The sequence below is a fragment of the Cibotium barometz genome, chromosome 3 (genome assembly GCF_041138505.1).
Source record: "Cibotium barometz isolate CiBa-2024 chromosome 3, ASM4113850v1, whole genome shotgun sequence".
NCBI lineage: Eukaryota > Viridiplantae > Streptophyta > Polypodiopsida > Cyatheales > Cibotiaceae > Cibotium > Cibotium barometz.
The window spans coordinates 59,777,388-59,800,022 of NC_141048.1; the positions used below are offsets into that span (position 1 = coordinate 59,777,388).

General features: G+C 42.9%; 1 protein-coding gene across 4 annotated transcripts in view; it reads right to left on the bottom strand.

Annotated features, from left to right (window-relative positions):
- The window catches only part of LOC147640334 (separase-like), a 44,167-nt gene that overhangs the window by 20,290 nt on the left and 1,242 nt on the right, over nt 1-22,635 (bottom strand). For 3 of the 4 annotated variants that reach the window (XM_086779341.1, XM_086779324.1, XM_086779332.1), the window contains 6 exons: nt 8,819-8,996; nt 8,405-8,512; nt 8,096-8,224; nt 7,522-7,988; nt 7,254-7,368; nt 7,010-7,135 (listed from right to left, as the gene is read on the bottom strand). In XM_086779341.1, coding sequence (XP_086635467.1) covers nt 7,010-7,135; nt 7,254-7,368; nt 7,522-7,988; nt 8,096-8,224; nt 8,405-8,512; nt 8,819-8,996 — 1,123 coding nt within the window. Of the gene's footprint in view, nt 1-7,009; nt 7,136-7,253; nt 7,369-7,521; nt 7,989-8,095; nt 8,260-8,404; nt 8,513-8,818; nt 8,997-22,635 lie in introns of those variants that run through there. The other variant, XM_086779346.1, reaches the window with a different exon arrangement.

Here is a 22,635-nt window from a genome sequence, read left to right on the forward strand (position 1 = left end):
ATTGCATATCTTAGCAGAGATTTTTTTAGCATTTTTTCTACCATTTTTCTGGTATTTTTTAGGCATTTTTAGCATTTCTTTGCTACAGCCAACAAGCTGTCGGCCTGCTACAGCTGGCCGCCCAGCTCCTCTCCCACATATATATAGGTGGCTTGGCTTAGCATCATTATCATCTCATTTTTCAGCTTCCGCAGCGATAGACAGCATCTACGGGACCTAGGTCCACATGATGTACTACCTTTTCTGGTGATATTCAGCAATGATCTTCTTTTCTCCTTTATGCTTGCTGTCCATATACAGTGTTGTACAGTTCTTGCAGCATTTCTGAGTGGGTATCTCAGCATAGTACCCATTCTCACATGGTATCAGAGCGGGAAACAGCTACAGGGACCTGCCTTCCTTTTCCCATGTTGCTGTTGACTGTTTAGAGCATATAGGAGCTGTTTACTGCTGCGTTTCTTCATCAGTAACCTGCGTTTTACAGTGGGGCTGCGGGACTGCCTCAAGTGCTGCAATTTCTTGCTATTGTAGGCTGCATTTTATGCATAGCTTCTACGTTTTCTGCATTTTTACTGTTATTAGCTGAAACCCTCTTCATAGGTGCTGAGGATAGGAACTCTGAGATAGTCTGCTTCTTCTATTTTCAGATTCCCACCCTCCCTTCCCTTTCTTTCTTCTTTCTCTTGCTGTGCACAGCTTGAGAGGAGGTACTTTGTTTTTTTCAGCAGACATGGCTTCAGGAGACCACTTCTCTACAGCCATTCCTTCTCCTATCTCTTCTCCCGCTCCATCACAACTTGGATCCCCTGCTCCCGCCGCTCCACAGGTGGTTCCTATTCCCAATCTTTCCTCGCTGAGTTTCTCTCATCCAGATCTTGCTCCCACCCCTGCCCACATACCATCCTACAACCCTCCCCAAGTCAGTGACTCCATGAAGCTTACAGCAACCAACTATCATACTTGGTCTTTCTACACTCAGTTGTTGCTGGAAGGAGCCGGTGTGCGGATGGCTATCTCCACACCTCACTTGGTGGACCCTGCTTTGCAAAGCATACTGGATACTCGAGCTCGTCTTATCATCATCCATTGCATGACTCCATCCATACAGGCACAATTTGTCTCCTCTCAGAGTAATGCTCATCAGATGTGGACAGAGATCCAGAGGAGGTATGGGAGAGTTTCGACAGTGAAGATTGCGAAATTGGAGTCAGATCTGGAGAAGCTTACCATCACTGAGTCAGATAACTTGATTGAGAAGATTGGAGAGTTCTCCTGTATCAAGCTGCAGCTTGAGGAGTACGAGAACACCATCAACAATCCCATCCAAATTCTCGTAGCTACTCTCAGGTTATCACATGACTAGAAGTTGTGGTGGATTATCCCATATGCAAGAGCATGGAAAGTCGAAGAGCCATATACAGGGTGTGGTGGCACCTTGTCATAGATATCTCCTCCAGCCAAGTTTTGGGGGGGAGCAATGGTTGGGAGATGGGAGCCCAACCACCGACGTTGCTTAGTGCCCTAGTGTGGTGTGCGTGCTGCTGCTTCTGCGTGACTCTGACATGGTATCAGAGCGAAGGCAAAGGCGGAAAAGGGAACTCCAACAACAAGAAGCAGAAAGTCACCACAAAGTCATCTTCTGACGACGACGATTCTGACAATTCTAACAGCATCAAGGGTTCCACGATGAAGGATTCTTGTTAGTTTTGGGGCCGACTTGGTCATTCAAAGGCCAAATGTTTTGCCCAACAAGCTGCTTCCCGCAAAGCTAAAACAAAGCAGGAGTCCTCCTCTGATGGCTCAGACACTTCACCCACGACAGATGGCTCATATACATCACCAATGACAAAGGAGAGCACAAAGTCTCATGCAAAGATGGCTTTTCTTGCTGTCTATGATCCCCTTGTTCTTTCATCTTCACAAGAGCAGCATGAGTCCATCCTGGTGGTCACACAGGAGACTTTTGATTCAGAAGTCAGTGCCCTAGAGGATTATTTATAGGAGTTTCTAACAACGACCTTATCAGTTCCTCTAATCCCTTTGGATGAGTATCTTCCTTCTCTTGTGTTGTTACATGCTGATGCTATTATTACACATTTTCTCTCCTCTCTTCAGAGGAGGATAGTGGTTCTTCTACAAAGCAAGTAGATGATTTTGTTGAGATATCCTCACATATTTTGGAGCTTCCTACTTTGGCGGCTTCTCTCCTGGCAGTTGCTTCTCCTTCTTGTGTTTCAGAGGAGGCATCTTCCACTATCTTGGAGCTTGTTCCTACTTTGAACCTAGCAAATTCAGCTATCACTGATGATCAATTTGTTCCAATGGTTGTTTCATTTTCTTCTTCAGAGGAGGAGGATTCTACTTCGGTCCCGATACTTGTTGCAGATGCAAAGGAGGTACCATATTTTTCGGAGTCATCTATGGTTCCATCTCTTGAGGGCTTCTCTCTCCAGATTGATCCTATTGTTCGTCTTCGATATCTTCTCATGGCTTCTTCCGAAGACCTTCTCGGTATTCAGATGTACCATATCTTCGCGAGCTTTGTGCCTTTTATGAGGAGGAGGTTCTTTCAAACTCTTTGGAGTATTTTTTGCAACGTGCCGGAGCTGGTCCACCCATCTGACGCTAAAGAGGTGGTGTTGGAAATCCTAGATGGACTTTCCCATGCATATTCATGCTTGTATCTCGCTCCATATGAAGCCTTGCATTGGCATATCTTAGCAGAGATTTTTTCAGCATTTTTTCTACCATTTTTCTGGTATTTTTTAGGCATTTTTAGCATTTCTTTGCTACAGCAAAGCTGTCAGCCTGCTACAGCTGGCCGACCAGCTCCTCTCCCACATATATATAGGTGGCTTGGCTTAGCATCATTATCATCTCATTTTGATAAGCAACATCTACAGGACCTCCCTCATGCTGCTCCACATGATGTACTACCTTTTCTGGTGATATTCAGCAGTGATCTTCTTTTCTCCTTTATGCTTGCTGTCCATATATTGTGTTGTACAGTTCTTGCAGCATTTCTAAGTGGGTATCTCAGCATAGTACCCATTCTCACATCATCTTGACCCCCCGGAGAAGCTTGTTTCGGCCCTAGAGAGGACTAGCCAACACTATCATTCTATTGCATTGGCCAAGAAAGAAGAGACTCTAGACAAGGAGCGAACTATCACACACAAGTTGGCTGTGCTTCAAAGGGAACACAAGAAGCATCATGCGTCCTCTTGGATCCCAAACCTTTTGTCCATTGTTACAAAAGGCCATGGATAGGCAGGCTGAGTTTGCATTTCATGCTAATCAGGCATTTTGGACACAGATGGGTGGAAGATGCAGCAAACCGTATTTCTGAACACATGGGCCTATGCACAATAGAGACAGTTTGAGATGCTTGCACGATTCTCAAGGAGAATTTCATGTTGATCCAAATAAGGTGAGGAGTATTGCCTTAGATTTTTTTCAAGCCTCGTTCTCTACAAAGGCCCACTCTTTGGACAGAGATGCTGCACAACAAATAGTTTGGGAGCGCATGCCCAGCCTTATTACAGATGATATGTGTTCCTCTTTGGATGCCCCCTTTTCGAAGGATGAGCTGAGACATGCTTTGCACGCCCTCTCAAAAGGCAAATGCCTAGGGGATGATGGCCTCTCTCCAACCTTGTCCCGAAAGGTGGGGATAAGACGAATATTAGACACTGGACGCCCATTACTTTGCTTGGTACTGCTTACAAAATCGTAGCGAAGGAAGTAAGAATGAGACTTCAGCCTGTTCAGAGAGTTATTCATCATACACACAATGGTTTCCTCCAAGGAAAGAGTATTTTTAATAACATCTTTTCATTCTAGGAAGCTGTGGAGTAGGCTAAATCTAGCCAACCCCTTGCCATTCTTTTGCTAGACTTTGAAAAAGCTTATGACAAAGTGGATTGGGACTTCTTGGAAGGCACGATGGCACAGATGGGTGTCTCCTAGGAGCAAATCAAAGGGGTCTCATGTATGTATAGGGAGGCCCATAGCACAGTTTTAGCCTGTGTGGTGAGCACTTTCAGATATCTCACTCCATGAGGTAGGGATGCCCCTTAGCTCCACTACTCTACCTTTGAGTAGCGAAGGCTATGAGCAAGTTTCTCATGAGTTAGCAATTGATACTGCTATGTTTTTGGAGGCATCGAAGGCTTGCCTCTTTCCACATTACTTTGGAGATGTTTTGTTTGGTAGAAAGCCCCTCCATTAATTGGCACAAATCAATGGGATTTTGGATTAGTGACTCTACGTAGACACATTGGGGTTTGGATATGGGGTTTACTTGGATTGAGAGAGGATGCACTATCAAATTTCTTGGTAGTCAAGTTGGCATTGACATCTTGCCTACACAACAGTTCACCCATGTGCTCATGAGCATTAAAAGAAAACTCCAGCATTGAAGTAGCAGGAACCTTGATTTGGCCTCTAGAGCCTTGGTAGCTAACCAAGTGCTACTAGCGACTACTTGATTTGTCACGTTGTGTTGGGTGTTTCGTAAGGAACGCATTGGTTGGCTTCGTCGGCTTATTTGGAACTTCCTTTGGTCAAGATTAGATGGCACTATACACACCAGGGCGAGAATGGCTTGGGATACCATTATTATGCCTAAGCAAGAGGGAGGATTGAACATCATTGGCCCGGAGGTGGATTTACAACCCACACTTTATCTTCTCGGATGCAAAGCACACCTTCTTCACCCTTGGTGAGATCTGTTCTACGAGCCTAAGATCGCCTGAGGAGCTTCTTGGTTCATATTCCTCCACGATCAACTAAGGAGGCTTACATGCAACACATTGTGTGGAATGACTTGAATGAATTTGGTAGACCTCTTAGAGCAACCACGCATATCCAGTGGGCCGCCTGGGCGACTCTTCTCCCCTCAGTATTGGATTGGAAAAGGCTCATGAGTCTCGCGGAGGATGAAAGAATGCTTTGCACCCAACACTTGAGAGACACTAGACAGAGGATTATGCAGGTGAATGCAACCATACCTAACCACTAGATCACATGGAACTTCGTGGAAGGGCCTCATCACTTATGGTTTGGGGTGTTCTCAAGAACAGGGGTACCTATTCACCTCATGTACCTCCCCACTTTGGGTGAGGATGATGTACCAATCTTCTAGTCCACTCAGTATAGATGGCTCTTGGAGAGAAGGCTTGAGTAAGATATCATCGAGGGTTTGGTGATCTAGCCAATGAGAGTTGTGGGCAAGGCAAGAAAGCGTGTCTATATTGATCCATCTCAAGGGATGATTACGGACTCTTGGAGCCTCTGGTTATATGATGGGTGTCCTATGAGATACTTGCACCGGGACCCAATGAGTGGGAGTGAAGGGATGCTTTTAGCCCCATGAAAAGCATGCAGTTCTTCAATTACACTGTGCGGAACGCTAGACACTTGGTTCTAGGACAAATCCAAAGTGTCCCTACTTCTAGACTGCATTGGGAGGCTTATGGGATCACCCTTGACATTCAAGGAGCTTTTTGGTGGAGGTGGTGGCACTCGTACATAGGGAAACGAAGATTTCCTCTTTTATTTGGCTTTCTCTACATGGTGGACTTGCCACCAACCAGTGGAGATCGGTCATTGGCGCTAGCCCACCAGCCTGTCCGAGATGTGTAAGAGCTTCAGAGACAGTTTACCATTGCTTACGGGAGTGCAAGGAGGCACAAAGGATCTAGACTGCACTAGCACACCTTTTTGGAAGGATGAGGAGAGATGCCTACATTTGTTTTGGTGCTATTGTTTGGTTGACACAGTCGGGCCTGCAAATCTGGTTTGAAGGAAACGACAGATATATGATCATGCGGGTTACCCAAGAAGTGGGTCAGCCATGTCTTCTTCAGGAAATGCCAGAGTCAAGCTACGTATCTCTAGCATAGAGGTTGAACACTGCATGGGAGACTATTGCTAGCATCACAGCGTGGCACATCTGGAAGGCTAGATGCATTGAGACCATGGAGGGCACTTTGGTTTATGATACCCACTACATTCGCAAGATCTGGTGTGATATTATCCACACACTCACGGCCACTTGGGCCAGGATTTAGGGATCTTTGAGGGCCGCAGAGAGAAAACGTGGCCAATTTATGAGAGAATGGGATCATGGCATTTTTTTCACTCGATCTCATCTGAGGCCTTGCTGGCAGCACAAGGCATCCGATTGGTTGAGATTTCCCCCTTGCTTGGTCTGAAATCTCCTTTTTGTTTAAAAAAAATCATATTTAATAGAAGTCTCTTTTCTGGGAAAAAAAAAAGGGTCGAAATCAACCTAGAAAACCATCTGCTCAAAAGACGCAAATATGTGAGAAGGGCAGCCGATTCCCAATCTGGTTAACTAAAGGATATTTACCAAAATTCCAGCCAATTGGAGATTAGGACCCATCAAAGGTGATGATCCAATGCATTTGCTTGAGCTTTCTTCAGGAACATTAATAGCTCGTCCAGCCCTTAGAGGTGGAGCAGAAGCCACCGTGCCAAATGGGAATGGAAAGGCCAGCTGAACACTTCCATACAAGGCATAGCTTGGGCAGGCATAACCTGTGTGGGGAGCTCATCAACTGGATCGTGGAAGTTCAATCATTTCGCCTCTTGATGCAGGGTCCTTTTCCTTCATAGTTTCCAAGCTTTGGGATTCTGTTACTCAGCTTGTGATTGGGGAAGAGGCATCAACCCTTAATCTTTGTACTGCATTTAGTGTCTCCTGTTGTATGACTTGGTCCATGGCTCCAAGGTTATGGTATTGTCTGCTGAAAATGAAATATACCCTACCCTAAGAAAAGGAACAAACTCGTGACCCTCTCTTTTAGTTTTTTATTTGGGAGAATGGGCGAGAGGGACCGCCTGGGTGGGGGGGAGTGTATATCTTCTGACTCATTTACTCTCCTTTAACCCTCATCTGCATATAACACATAATTCAGAAAAACAGCCAACTACATCACCACTCAGTAAAGAATCAGCTTGATAATCAACAAAAAGCATGTACCAATTCATGTAGCTTCAAGTTAAACAACTGAACTCCCATATTGTAAGATGATGACATGAGCCACCGGAGCTCCTCTGGACGTGCAAAAGGATCAGTCATGGAGTCATTGATCACCATAACACTTTCCTTCATTCACAAAACTCACAATTAGCCAGTAAATCTTTGTTATGGAAGGTTTTTGCAAACCCTCTCCTTGCTTATGGAAGAATATAGCCTCTGAAAATGTGGCACTCGATAATCTTACCTTGTCCCCATCCTCTCTGAGCAATGAAAATCTAAAGGCTGCACTAGCTGCAAGGAAGAAAAACTTGCTTCCTCTTTGAAAATCATCTAATTCACCAGGAGTTAAACTACCACATCTGCACACGTACAATTGTTCACCACCGAAATCACTAATAACAGAAAAGTTGGTTTTGGTTGCATGCAGCAACTGCCAGTCAAGCATATGAGAATAAGAAGCGCACACAGCCTGCAGAATTGATGATTCTAAAATGGTCAGCAGGATAACATACCCCAGCCCAGCTTTCACAGACTTGCAAAAAAGCAGTAAACAACATTCCAAGGCACAATGTAGCTCGGACAGAATATTTGGATCTTTACTCCTCGCAATGAATGCATCCCACTGGAGTTGAGCATAACCGGCTGCTGACCTGCGAAGAAAGTCCAATGCTCTGTGGACACTGACAAAGCTTCTGATTTCTTTCAAATCAACACTTTTGATCTCTTTCTTGCTCATTAGAGCAGCATCCACTGGCTCAGAATTAGAGCCATTGCCAATGCATGACAAAACTTTCTGCACTGTGTCATTGGCACCTTTCAGTACCCTGCAAGCTTTATGAGCAAGGTTGCTGTCTAAACTCCAGCTGGCACACGATTCTGACATGACACTCTGACCACCAGCATCAGGCAGATTACCAGCCAAAACTAAACCAACAGCATAGAATCCTGCCACCACCATCATGGCAGACGAAGTTGAATCCTGCATCATATCATTAGGACATAAATACATGTAATTTTCCAACACTTTGTTATTTGACACGACTATGCACAGGTTGCCAACACATACGACCCTTCTTCATAAAATACCTGTGCATTTTGGCCAATCGCTTTGCAAATGTGGTACCACCCATCTTGATATCTTTTTGCAGTTTGACAAAGCCGAGCATAGCACTCAATAAGTTCCAGCATTTCATGGGAGCCACGTACTTTTTGTAGCTGTTGTGCATGAGTTTGTGCATTTGTCAACCATTCTGCTCTACATCGGACGTTATTGTCTCAGGGAACAAGAAATCAATTACTAACATGATCTAGACAGTTTCAGAAGGATGCAATTTTTTTAAGTGCTTTAAAACACTAGACTTCAACAAGTATTCACTTTGGATGCAGAACACATACCTGCTCAGTCTGAATGATTTTGGTCAAAGCTTCTTGACACACACCGATAGCCAGCTTTATATTTTTGGGACCCTGTGAGCTAAGTCGTGAGCAGATGCTCCTTGCTACCTGCAACATAGGTTATCTCAATCAGGACATAAACATTTTTTGAAGACAAACAATTGACACAATACATCAAGGCGACATAACATTCTTGAACATCAATCTTGCACATGAATGCAACAGAGCATTCTTGGACACCAATTATCCCTAGGGAATTATACTCGAGATAGATCTACATATTGATTCCGAGCAAAAACTTGCAGATCAGGCATGGCCAGCAACGTTAATATGGCATATACTAGATGTCACAAAACAAGAAGTGTCGACATGGACGAGTCACATAAAAATTTTAAACATCAACTCTTCTAGTACCTTGCAAAAGTGGTCGCTCATGGAAGACAATGCACATTGATGGAGCGTGAGAGAGCCCAACGTTTCCACAAGTTTGGGCTGTTCTTGTGAACAATCTGACACCAGTGCCATCAGACACTTATTGAGTTCTCTGAAAAGCAGATTTCTCTGCTTCTCTGCTTTATCAGTCTCTAATTTACTGTAATCACAAAAAAATAAATGTTGTAATGACCCAAACGCAAAGTAAGATAAAGTATTTGATTGCAATCAGCAAGACAAGCCGGTCTTATAGACATACACAAAACCTGAACCAACAAAAATCAGCAATCGGCCAGACTACCAAACTTTTATTGAATGGTGTAGCTACCAACCCTTCGACATTTTTCTCGTGATAAAAATTACCTAATCGTGTGCAAAAAATACTACGCCTGTCATCAATCCACAGAGCACCAGATAGGCATTTCTTTACCATCAACTCGTGATATGTCAAGACACTATGTTCATATTTCCATCCGCATGAGGGGAGATCTCAACACATTGCAATGCCAGTATACAATCGTATTTGTTGTGATGTGATTATGCACATTTAGCCATCAAAAGTAAGTACCCATACTTAGTAGAAGTCTCTTTTTTGTTTGGGTTTTTTTTTAGTTGAGTACCCATTCTCAAAGTGAAGTGCAGACAAAAAGCATGCTCTGAAGCAGACTGTGATTGCTTGCAATGCACATACTGACACCTAATTTGGAGAAAAAACCATCCAATCCGCCAAAAGCCTGGAGTGCATATATTTCACCAGCTGCTAGTGCCACAACCTTGGATAACTGTAGGGAAACCTGCTGATTATCCTTGGTAGGTGTGCCTCTATGCATCAGGAGCAAGGGACAAAAAGTATTTTCCTCCTCCCATTTGCTAGATAGCAAAAAAAATATTGGGTAATATTAACCATATCTGACTGTAGACAGTAATTGGGTCCACACTCCAACACCACTGTCAGAGACAGAAGGTGGACCGTAACAGAAGGTGGATAGCATTATGACTATGCAAATTGGGCTGCCAGGTGGGGCTATGAAGGGTGGACAAATATGCTAAGCTGGATTCCAAAGAGCACTTGGCAGAGGAGGCAAGAAGCCTAACCCAATTGCTATGCAGTTGTTGCCGCTAATTGCAATCTTGTGGCACCATCCACACAAGTTTGTTGGAATGCACCGATGATCCCAATAATAGTGCCAAAAGTAGGTAGACAATGGAGAAAGCTGCAAGTGGGTGTTGGATGCACTTGACTTGCCAGCTCCCAACACATGTCAGCTGAACACCTGAACATCAAACACCTATCCATTTGGTTGAGTACTTTAGGTACGGTGCAGTACGGTATGTGTATGATACGAGTACGCAAAGTATGAATCAAGATAAGTAATTCAAGAACATTCACTTTTTTTACTATATATATAAACATATATAGTAAAAACAATCGACTTGCCAACTCAACACATGTCAACTGAACACCTGTCAACTAAACACCAACCACCTATCCATTTGGTTGAGTACTTTAGGTACAATGTGGTACGATACACCATAGGAGTACGTAAAGTATGCATCAAGATAAGTAATTCAAGTACGTTCAATTTTTATACTATTGTGTGTGTGTGTGTGTGTGTGTGCGTGCGTACGTGTGTATCTTTTCCCTTTTCTTTGCCTTTTTGCACAGCTTGTGAATACGATACATTTGCACAGCTTGTAAAAAAAAGTGTGTGTGTGTATATATATACCTAGATGAATCCAAGAACATGCCCAAATTCACCTTATAAGAAAGTGCAATTTATAACCTCATGGTATTCATCCACAAGACAATAAACCATTAACCCATCATGCATAGTATGGACTAGATACTACGACATCCCCACTAACATCAATAGCACCCAATAATGGGTGTAGAACTTGGTATCAATATATGCTCCCATACACACACACACCCATGCACGCACGCACACACACAAACATAAGAGCATACACTCATACAAAGGTCTATGTATTGAGTTTCTGTTAGAGCTCCATAGATGCAAGGCAAACTCAGTCATAATGAAGCCTAGCACTAAGGGACAATAACAAATAGAAAGAATTATTACAACAAAAAGTTAGTTGATAGGACATATCCACCACTAAAGATAGAATCAACACAATATCAACTAGTCGCAACTTGGATGAAAACTTCACAATGTGAAATTTGCATGTCCACTAATACAACATACAGATATACTTGATAAATCCAAGAACATGTCCACATGCCCAAATTCACCTTATAAGAAAGTGCAATATATATGTGTGTGTGTGTGTGTGTGTGTGTGTGTGTGTGTGTGTGTGTGGAGTGTTACAGAACTTGATAATGCGTTGTTCCACCCCAGCAAATACAAGTCCCCTGGCTGGGATGGCCTTACAATGGAATTTTATATTTCTTTTTGGGATGATTTGAAAGAGGTCCTTTTGCGAATGATCAATGTGGCCTGGCAAGAAAATCAATTGCCGCACTCTTGGAAACATGGTATAGTCAAGCTTGTCCCCAAAAAACATCTGTGTGATCATATATCAGATTGGAGGCCTATTACTTTGATGCCTGTACTTTACAAACTTATTGCCAAAATGATTGTACATAGGCTTCACAGGATACTGCATGCAGGACTTCATCCTCATCAGTATGGTTTTGTGCCGCGAAGACAAATCCATGACAATATATCCTAAGTATTCGCATCAAGATGTGCTTATATTGCAAGTGGATATTGCTAAGGCATTTGACAATGTTCAATGGGATTTTATCTCTCACATCATGACAAAGTTGGGCTTTGGTCCCAAGATGGCAAATGTTGTTTACTGGCTTTATTATGGCTCTACTGCTCAGTGCATTCTTGGGCGCCATCTGTCTCGGTCATGGATATTGGGTCGATCAGTTAGACAGGGCTGCCCTCTCAGTGCCCTCTTCTATGCCATTGCGACCCATCCTCTTTTGATGTATCTTGATCATCTTACAAACACAGGAGAGATGACTGGTCTCAAAATCCCAGGGGCTACATCTTTTTTGGCACAAGCATATGCTGATGATTCCTTCTTCATGCCACAGAATTCTCCTCAGGAACTTCGCATGCTTATGGCCACTCTTTCTTTATATGGGTTAGCAACGGGATTGCATGTCAATTTTGAAAAATCTAAATTACTCCCCCTGAAACAATGTGACTGGCATTCTATTCTTTGGCTGGGTCAGGTGGTGCATTCCAGAGATATTGTCAGGCATTTGGGATATCCCATAGGATGGCATATCACCAGAAAGCAGCAGTTAAAATGGATTTTCCAGAGACTTCAACATAAACTGGAATACTGGAAGATTTCTACTTGGCCTCTTCATGTCAGGCTCAGAATAGTACAATCCATTGTGATGTCCTATGTCCAGTTCTATTTGCCCTTGCTGCATTGGTCCTCCAGGGATATTTCAGCTTTTATGTCTCAAGCTATGGAGATATTATGGAAGACAAAAACTGCTGTAAAAGCATTGAGACTGATGAAGATGGAAATGGTGTGCTCCCCAAGGATGCATGGTGGACTTAATGTCCTCAATATAAAATATCATGTACTTGCAAGGAAGGCTACAATGTTGCATACTTTCTTCCGTCAACAGCAGCCATGGACTTGTATGTTAGCATCCATGTGTGTCAACATGAGGACTTGTGCTTATGGTCATTGGATTACGGATCATTGGGAGGTTGTGATTGGGAGATTTGTAGGGAGGATACTTGGTTGTCCTTTCTCTACTGCCCTCATACTTGACTGGAAACAAGTTCTCTCTAAGGTCAAATGGGCTCCTGATAATTGCTTGGAGACAAACTCGATGAGGAAAGAAAGTATTCATTGGAGTGCCATCTTTGACACTCCACTTGCTTTACAGGAACCTGTTCTATCTTATGAAATTGGGAATGCCATCTTTGACACTCCACTTGCTTTACAGGAACCTGTTCGGGCATACAATCTTATGAAATTGGGAATTAGGTACATACATGATGTGGTAGATGATCGAGGATATGTCTTATCCTTTCCCCGGGCCACTGCTACCTATGCATTGGGAATGCATCATAGGTTTATATGGAAGAAAATTGCTGATTTATTGCATCCCTTTTTACCTATTCCACCCGTGTGGCTGACACAGACAGGCTTATGGATTGGCAATTGCAGCCATCTACTACATGCATTCATCCTATTCCCCTTCCTGCCTTAACCTCCATCAAAGCCTACAGGCTTCTTCAGCCTGCCCCATGGATTCATCAACATGCTAATTCTCTGTGGCATATAAGGAAGCCCCTCTCATGGTGGCGGAAGAATCTCCGGATGTTGTGGAAGTGTAAAATGCCATTGAAACAAAGACTTTTTCTTTGGAGATGTTTGACAGGCAGATTGTCAGTGGGGGTCATACTTGCTAAACGTCACATTGCACCTTCCACATGTCTAAGATGTCAAGCTCCCTCAGAGACAGTTCTTCATCTGCTTTGGCACTGCCCTTGTTCCAGGATCCTCCTCAGGAGAATTTCAGATTTTCTTCGGCTCCGTTTCCCTAGTCACATATTTGGGAAACATTTCTGGCTTTTTGACAGATATATGCGGTCCTTGTCCCAATACTCACTATTTCTCTCTTGGGTGAGATATTGGGCTCTTTGGACAATTTGGAGTGAGCATAATTTGGCATACTTGGGTTGGCAGAATCACCAATCATATGAATCCTTCAGAGCCTCATTGCGGCAATCCTTATATGATGCCTGCCATGAGGGTGATATGGATGCTTCTTGTTTAGAGCTTTTCTCTTTATGTTTTTGACATTTGGGATACTCTCCGCTTCGGAGACTTCCCATCTTGTAAATTTATGAGCATATAAATATACTGCACTGGATATTACCAAAAAAAAAATGTGTGTGTGTGTGTGTGTGTGTGTGTGTGTGATATCACAAGGAAACAACAAATGGAATGGATTTTCCGGAAGCTTCATGACAAGTTGAAATATTGGAAAATTCCCACATGGCCGTTACATGTTAGACTTCGGATAGTCCAATCTATTCTCATGGCATATGTCCAGTTTTACTTACCTTTGCTTCACTGGTCTCCCAGGGATATTTCAGCCTTCATGTCCCAGGCAATGGAATTGTTATGGAAGACTAAGTCACATGTGAAAGCTTTGCGATTACTGAAAATGGATTTTGTATGCTCCCCCAAGATGCATGGTGGTCTTAACATTCTGAATCTCACGTATCACATGCTTGCCCGTAAGGCAACTCTACTTACTACTTTTTTTTCCCAACAACAGCCCTGGGCTATTATGTTAGCAACCATGTGCTCTACTATGAAATTATCGGTGTATGGCAACTGGATCACTGATCTTTGGGAGGTAGTCTTGGGAAAATTTCAAGGGAGAATTCCAGGCTGTCCCCTTTCCACTTCTTTGTTGCAAGATTGGAAACAGGTTTTATCCTCACTTAAATGGTCTCGTGATAATGAGCATTCTTCCAACTCTTTACGGCAGGAAAGTCTCCATTGGAGTGCTGTTTTTATCACTCCATTAGCTCTTCAGGAGCCCATTAGAGCTTACAATCTTATGAAGCTGGGCATAAGGAAGGTGGAAGATGTGATCAATGATCAGGGACATTTTTTATCATTCTCGGAGGCATCTCGTAGATACTCACTGGGTATGCATCATAGATTCATCTGGAGGAAGCTTGGTCATTTGTTACATCCGTTCCTCCCTGTTCCTCCTCTTGCTCAAAGGGACAGACTAAGGGATTGGACTTTGCAATCTTCAGTTTCTGCTAATCATCCTCTCCCTCTTCATGCTTTGGCTTCTATGAAGGTCTACAGATCTATTGTGCCACGCCCTTGGATTGCAACTCATGCCAACTCCCTTTGGCATCTGCACAAATCTCTTTCTTGGTGGAGGTGTAATCTTAAACTACTATGGGCAAGTAAATTACCTTTACAACAAAGGTTATTTTTATGGAGATGCATGGTTGGTGCGCTTTCGGTGGGAGTTAAATTAGTCAAAAGAGGGATAGCGTCCTCTGCTTGTCTCCGACATTTGTATCAGTTTGAGACAGTTCCTCACTTGCTATGGCTATGTCCTCACTCAAAGTTGCTTTTGGACAGAATTTCAAGTTATTTGCATCTTCGCTTTCCGGGACACAAATTTGGGAAATTCTTTTGGCTATTTGGCAGATCTTCACATCCCTGTCAGAGTTTTTCTTGTTCCTCTCTTTGGTTCGATATTGGGCACTATGGATTATATGGATGCAGCATAATTATGCTTTCTTGGGTCAACCACTCTCATTCATATGAGTCCTTTAGATCCTCACTGAGGCAGTCTTTGTATGATGCCTGTCACGAGGGTGATCTTCATGTCTCTTGCATAGAACTTTTTTACTATTGTTTTTAAGTTCTAGGGTTTAGACATTCTCTTTATGTCAAACCCCTTTGTACATTTATGATATGATGCAATTTCAACTAGTTTTACCAAAAAAAAAAGTGTGTGCATGTGTGTAAGGGTCGGTGTGTGTGTGTGTGTTTATCGCCGGGACTGTCTTGCCTCGTGCCCCCTGTTGCGCGATTCAGCCTTTCTCTACCCTACTTTTCCCTCAACTCTATAGTGACCTTTCGCAGTCTTTTCTGCCGCCTTCCTGCACCTTTTCTGCCTTACTGTTCTATTCCACTTTCCTTCTTGCCTTCGTAACCTCACAGCCTCCTTCTGTCAATATCGGCCTGTTCCTTTTCACAGCCCTTCTGACCTTTCCCTTTCCGTGGTTCTATCAATGGCTTCAACTTTAGATGTTTGTACATATGCCCGAAAAGAAAGATCTGCAGATGCTAAGCGCCGCCTATCAGAGCCGGCTTTACAAGATGATGCATTTACGTTGGAAGCTCAGTATGTGTTTGATACCCTTAAGGATGACTTTCAGCAGTCACGACAGGAATGGGGCAAACCGATTCCAGAGGTCACCTACAAATTGAAGTTGCCGTCCCTGGTGAACCCCCTCAGAAAGTTGTCTCAAACTACGGTTATAATATTCTTTCCAGGAAGAATCCCCGCGGCCAGCGATGTCGCGCAATGGATTAAGTCCATCCTTGGAGGATGCTTTGTGGAGGAGTGTATTTTGCTTCCAGAGGCTTTTATGAGGTGCATTTATCAGATGCTTCATGCAAGCAGAGGCTTCTTGAGTTCTCTCGCCTGTTTTATGGGAGGCAAATGGAACATGCTATGCCCTGGTCCCCAAACAAGGACTATCAAAGTCTTATACGACATCACTGCCCTGTATGGGTTGAGGTTGCTAACTTCCCGGACTATATGCGTGAAGAGTTGCCTGACCTGGCTGCTTCCTTGGGACAGGTCATTTGTCCTCCACGCCCCATGGGAAACCATAACAGGTTCTGCATTCTCTGGGACACTGACATACCTACCCCTCCTTCTATTGCGGTCGAAGTTGAGGGAGTGCAACTGGGCAAAAAGTATTTTGAATTGAAGGGGGGTGTGTTTGCAAGTGCTTGTTTTGCCTATCACAAGTTTGGGCATCTAGCCTCTGAATGCCCAATGGTTCTGCATCAGCCCCCCCCAAATGCCTTGCCACCCAAGACACGGGAAAAGAATGAGAATTTGCAAGTCAAGACAGCAAATACAAATGGAGCAAAGAATGCAAAATCAGTCAATCAGGTGCACGCACTTGCAAGAAAAAGAAAAGATAAAGGGAAAGAGAAGATGAAGAAAACTGTGGAGATTGATTAGGACGGTTTTAAACAACCCAAGAAGGTGGTTGTATTGAAGCAACGCCCCCTTCAATCTCGTCAATGGGATGCTTCTTCTCCCACACCAGGACAAACTTCTACTTCAGCCTTTGCTCCTGTCCTTCAAAATTGGGTGGGCGTACTGAAGAAGGGCATCCCCATATGTGATTCAGAAGAAGGGGAAAATGCTATGTCTTTCATGGGTAATGAAGGCATGCAACCTATGCAGGCAGAGGCCTAGCCTCTCTGATGTCTGGTTCTTATCCTCACACTCTACTGTGCATACCTTTTCATGCTTCAAACACTTAAGTGCTTTACATACAATGAACAAAGCCTCTACAATGTCTCAAAGTGGAGGCTATTATGGATTTATGTACATAAAATGCAGCCAGATATTGTTTGTTTGCAAGAGCATAATCAACACTCCATGGCTGGACATCATGGTTTTTTGCACGGCTATAATATATATTATGCTGGTACTGCTACCTATTCAGGTGTATGCATACTAGTTAGACATGAGTTGGAGCCTCAGTTGGCCTTCAATGACAGTAGTGGCAGATGGATAGTCATACAATGCAATGTCAATGGTGATATTTTTGAGTTTGCATCAATCTATGCCTCCCAAACCTCTGCCATGAGGGCTTCGTTGTGGGATTCTTTATGCAGATATCCATGGAGATCCAATGCATTCATCTGTGGGGATTTTAATAATTCCCCTCCCTAGAGATAATACCACTTCACGATCTCATATGCTATAATTGGAAAGGCAGAAATGGGATGACATGCTTCTTTCTGTGCAGGCTGAAGATTTATGGGTACTTCTCCAAGGGTCAATCCCTGGATATACTTTTCATCATAATGCACTTACTACGTATTGGGCAAGGCTTGACAGATGGTATTTGTTTCATCCACAACAATTTGCAGATTTAGCCCTCATCTCCTTATAGATTTCTCATTGGGCTTGTCAGATCATGCTCCATTGTGGATGAATTTACAGCTTGGCATGCCTCTGGATGATTTGCCATTTCTTTCCAGTAGATTATTGCATGTTAAACGGGCTTATTTCCAACATCACAACTTTCAGCAAATGATCAGATTTGCCATTCATCCTTTGCCAGTTCATGCCCAGGAGGACACGAATTACGCTTGGGACAGCTTCGTCTCTCGTATGCAGAATGTCATTAGGGAGTATGGCAAATGGCATATGACAGAATGGAGGAATGAGGTTGAATGGGCAAAAAGGACAGCACAACAGTTGACTGAATTTTCTCAGTCAAGGCCGCTCTCTGATTCAAAAAAGGATTCCCTTTCACATGCACAATTTAAACTTACTGTTAATGATCAGAGGAATTTGCACAAATGGCAGATTAGGGCAAGAATGAAGCCCCTCATGGATAAGGGCTACTCTTCAAAATCCTTTTTCCAAGGTTTGCATGCTACTCGAAATAAAAATGTAAGGGTTAGGAAACTAGATGGCTCTTGGACTCACTCTTTCTCTGATCTCCAAGACGAATGCCACAATTATTTCCAGAAATTGTTTTCTGCTCCTGCTTCCCCATCAAATCAAGTGACTGATGCCAAGACTGAATTTCTTCAATATGTTTCTGGAATAGTTGAAATGGATAATACTCTTACCTTGGAGACGCCTTTTATTGACACGGAACTTGATAATGCGTTGTTCCACCTCAGCAAATACAAGTCCCCTAGTTGGGATGGCCTTACGGTGGAATTTTATATTTCTTTTTGGGATGATTTGAAAGAGGTCCTTTTGCGAATGATCAATGTGGCCTGGCAAGAAAATCAGTTGCCGCACTCTTGGAAGCATAGCATAGTCAAGCTTGTCCCCAAAAAACATCTGTGTGATCATATATCAGATTGGAGACCTATTACTTTGATGCCTGTACTTTACAAACTTATTGCCAAAATAATTGTACATGGGCTTCACAGGATACTGCATGCAGGACTTCATCCTCATCAGTATGGGTTTGTGCCGCGAAGACAAATCCATGACAATATATCCAATGCCTTGACTGCAATTGAATATGCTAAGTATTCGCATCAAGATGTGCTTATATTGCAGGTGGATATTGCTAAGGCATTTGACAATATTCAATGGGATTTCATCTCTCAGATCATGACAAAGTTGGGCTTTGGTCCCAAGATGGCAAATGCTGTTTACTGGCTTTATTCTGGCTCTACTGCTCAGTGCATTCTTGGGCGCCATCTGTCTCGGTCATGGATATTGGGTCGATCAGTTAGACAGGGCTGCCCTCTTAGTGCTCTCTTCTATGCCATTGCGACCCATCCTCTTTTGATGTATCTTGATCATCTTACAAACACAGGACAAATGACTGGTCTTAAAATCCCAGGTGCTACATCTTTTTTGGCACAAGCATATGCTAATGATTCCTTCTTTATGCCACAAAATTCTCCTCAGGAACTTCGCATGCTTATGGCCACTCTTTCTTTATATGGGTTGGCAACGGGATTGCACGTCAATTTTGACAAATCTAAATTACTGCCCCTGAAACAATGTGACTGGCATTCTATTCTTTGGCCGGGTCAAGTGGTGCATTCCAGAGATATTGTCAGGCATTTGGGATATTCCATAGGATGGCATATCACCAGAAAGCAGCAGTTAAAATGGATTTTCCAAAGACTTCAACATAAACTGGAATACTGGAAGATTTCTACTTGGCCTCTTCATGTCAGGCTCAAAATAGTACAATCCATTGTGATGTCCTATGTCCAGTTCTATTTGCCTTTGCTGCATTGGTCCTCCAGGGATATTTCAGCTTTTATGTCTCAAGCTATGGAGATGTTATGGAAGACAAAAACTGCTGTGAAAGCATTGAGACTGATGAAGATGGAAATGGTGTGCTCCCCAAGGATACATGGTGGACTTAATGTCCTCAATATAAGATATCATGTACTTGCAAGGAAGGCTACAATGTTGCATACTTTCTTCCGTCAACAACAGCCATGGACTTGTATGTTAGCATCCATGTGTGTCAACATGAGGACTTGTGCTTATGGTCATTGGATTATGGATCATTGGGAGGTTGTTATTGGGAGATTTGTAGGGAGGATACCTGGTTGTCCTTTCTCTACTGCCCTCATACTTGACTGGAAACAAGTTCTCTCTAAGATCAAATGGGCTCCTCATAATTGCTTGGGAACAAACTCGATGAGGAAAGAAAGTATTCATTGGAGTGCCATCTTTGACACTCCACTTGCTTTACAGGAACCTGTTCGGGCATACAATCTTATGAAATTGGGAATTAGGTACATACATGATGTGGTAGATGATCGGGGATATGTCTTATCCTTTCCTCGGGCCACTGCTTCCTATGCATTGGGAATGCATCATAGGTTGATATGGAAGAAAATTGCTGATTTATTGCATCCCTTTTTACCTATTCCACCTGTGGCTGACACAGACAGGCTTATGGATTGGCAATTGCAGCCATCTACTACATGCATTCATCCTATTCCCCTTCTTGCCTTAACCTCCATCAAAGCCTACAGGCTTCTTCAGCCTGCCCCATGGATTCACCAACATGCTAATTCTCTGTGGCATATAAGGAAGCCCCTCTCTGTGGCGGAAGAATCTCCGGATGTTGTGGAAGTGTAAAATGCCATTGAAACAAAGACTTTTTCTTTGGAGATGTTTGATAGGCACATTGTCAGTGGGAGTCACACTTGCTAAACGTCACATTGCACCTTCCACATGTCTAAGATGTCAAGCTCTCTCAGAGACTGTTCTTCATCTGCTTTGGCACTGCCCTTGTTCCAGGATCCTCCTCAGGAGAATTTCAGATTTTCTTCGGCTCCGTTTCCCGAGTCACAGATTTGGGAAACATTTCTGGCTTTTTGGCAGATTTATGCGGTCCTTGTCCCAATACTCACTATTTCTCTCTTGGGTGAGATATTGGGCTCTTTGGACAATTTGGAGTAAGCATAATTTGGCATACTTGGGTCGGCAGAATCACCAGTCATATGAATCCTCCGAGCCTCATTGCGGCAATCCTTATATGATGCCTGCCATGAGGGTGATATGGATGCTTCTCTTTTCTCTTTATGTTTCTGACATTTGGGATACTCTCCATTTCGGAGACTTCCCATCTTGTAAATTTATGAGCATATAAATATACTGCACTGGATATTACCCAAAAAAAAAAGTGTGTGTGTGTGTGTGAGAGAGAGAGAGAGAGAGAGAGAGAAGAAATATCCAACATCCATACAAAAATAGCATGAAAGACAATGGTAATATTGAAATGAAAACTAATCTATTAACTATTGAGCAATGACCACTGACTAAAGTAATTTAAAAAAAGGGCCAAATAAGCATTGTACGCTAAACCTCATATTTGGTACGAAGACCTTATCCGTATAACGTACGGTACGTATGGAACGCTACAGAAAGTGTTAAAGGTATACATCGCATCAGATGAGTACGGGTACAAAATGCAACTCTGAATTTGTCAATTGGACACATGTCATTGAACACTTGTTTGTTGAACACTAGTGAGAACACTTGAGCACCTCACAACTAAACACTAGTGAGAACACTTGAGCACCTCACAATTCAGACTCTTCAAGTTCTGAAAGAGCAAAGTAAATCTATCGATTGTCAGCTCCCATGGAGAAATGGCTAGAAAGAAAGTCATGGAAGTATCACTCAAAAGGTTCAATTGTCTCCCAAGAACTATCGATAATCTTCAGTACAATCCTTCCACTTGATTAACATCACAAGAATACTCATATTCCTTAGTGTCCTCTAGTGAAAGGCAAAAGTCCATAAGCAATTCTGGCTACTCTGGCTCATTTGGAACATGTACTGAGTTCGATCCTCCAATTGAGCAAGTTTAAACCATCGCCAGCCCCCAACATTTCTTTTAGTAATATGAAAGAGTGGATGAATCCTCACCCCCCCTTGGTGGAAAATCCAGTTTGTAGGCTCTCATTAATTAATTTAGAAATTCTAATTCTGAAGAAATGAACATTCACGATACAATACCAAAAAAACAGTTCCCAGCACAGCATGTTTTAAAGATCTCTTCCACTGTAGTATCAATAACTTGCAGAACAGAGATAGGACCCGCCAATTATTTTGTTCATGCTAATGGATGCTTTCACGTACCAGATAGAGCACCACTCAAGGGAACTATCAAGACAGACAAAAATTCTCCATTGCATATCCTATAACCACTACTTGTTCCAAACAGTTTATTTGCTACAGTAGAACAACTCCAAAATTAATCCCAGTGCTGATGACGAGGGTCCATACTACATAAGCAAAAAGCCAAAATGTACAGCAAGAAGTTCCTAGTGCTGATCAAATTGCTAAATCTGGGTATCCAGTTGTTTTGAAGGAGTTAATATGCATGAGGGGGGGAGCCACATTGGAGGAATGCAGTGCAGAAGAAAGCCTTTTTGTTCCCTGTGAGAAAAAAAATCCCTTGTCATCTATACCCTGAGAAAGGCCTTTTAGAATGCCTAGGTTACCGTTGAGTCTCCTTGAATCTCTCCTGCACTAAATCCATGCCCTTCAGCCAGGTTTGGCATTGGCTGAGTGTCAGGGCCTTCTCCAACAATACATAAGGTCCCATCACATCATTGAGACACCACAACAACGCACCCTCTTATCAGAGGTGGTGCACATAGTCCTTTTTCATGCCTTTAGAATCAATAACTACTTTTTTCATCATAAACTGGGTTGCCTAGAGAGCCATTTCAGTTACCCCACTTTGCATCAACTGTCTTATTCCAGATTTTTTATACAAGCAGTGCCCAGGAACAATCACTGCTTAATGACCACAGGAAATAGCCCCTCCAATCAGCTATACCGCACACAAAATCATAAACAAATAACAGTAGGGCTCACTCCCTGACTGCTCGGCCCCAAAATTTCATCTTTCTGTCATCCTTGCACAAAGTGTAAACATACTCTGGTTCGGCTACTCAACAGTGCAATATGAATCTATCGTGCAATCTTCTGACCACTTCTTTCTACTGATAAAACTTATACTCAGACAAGTTTCCTT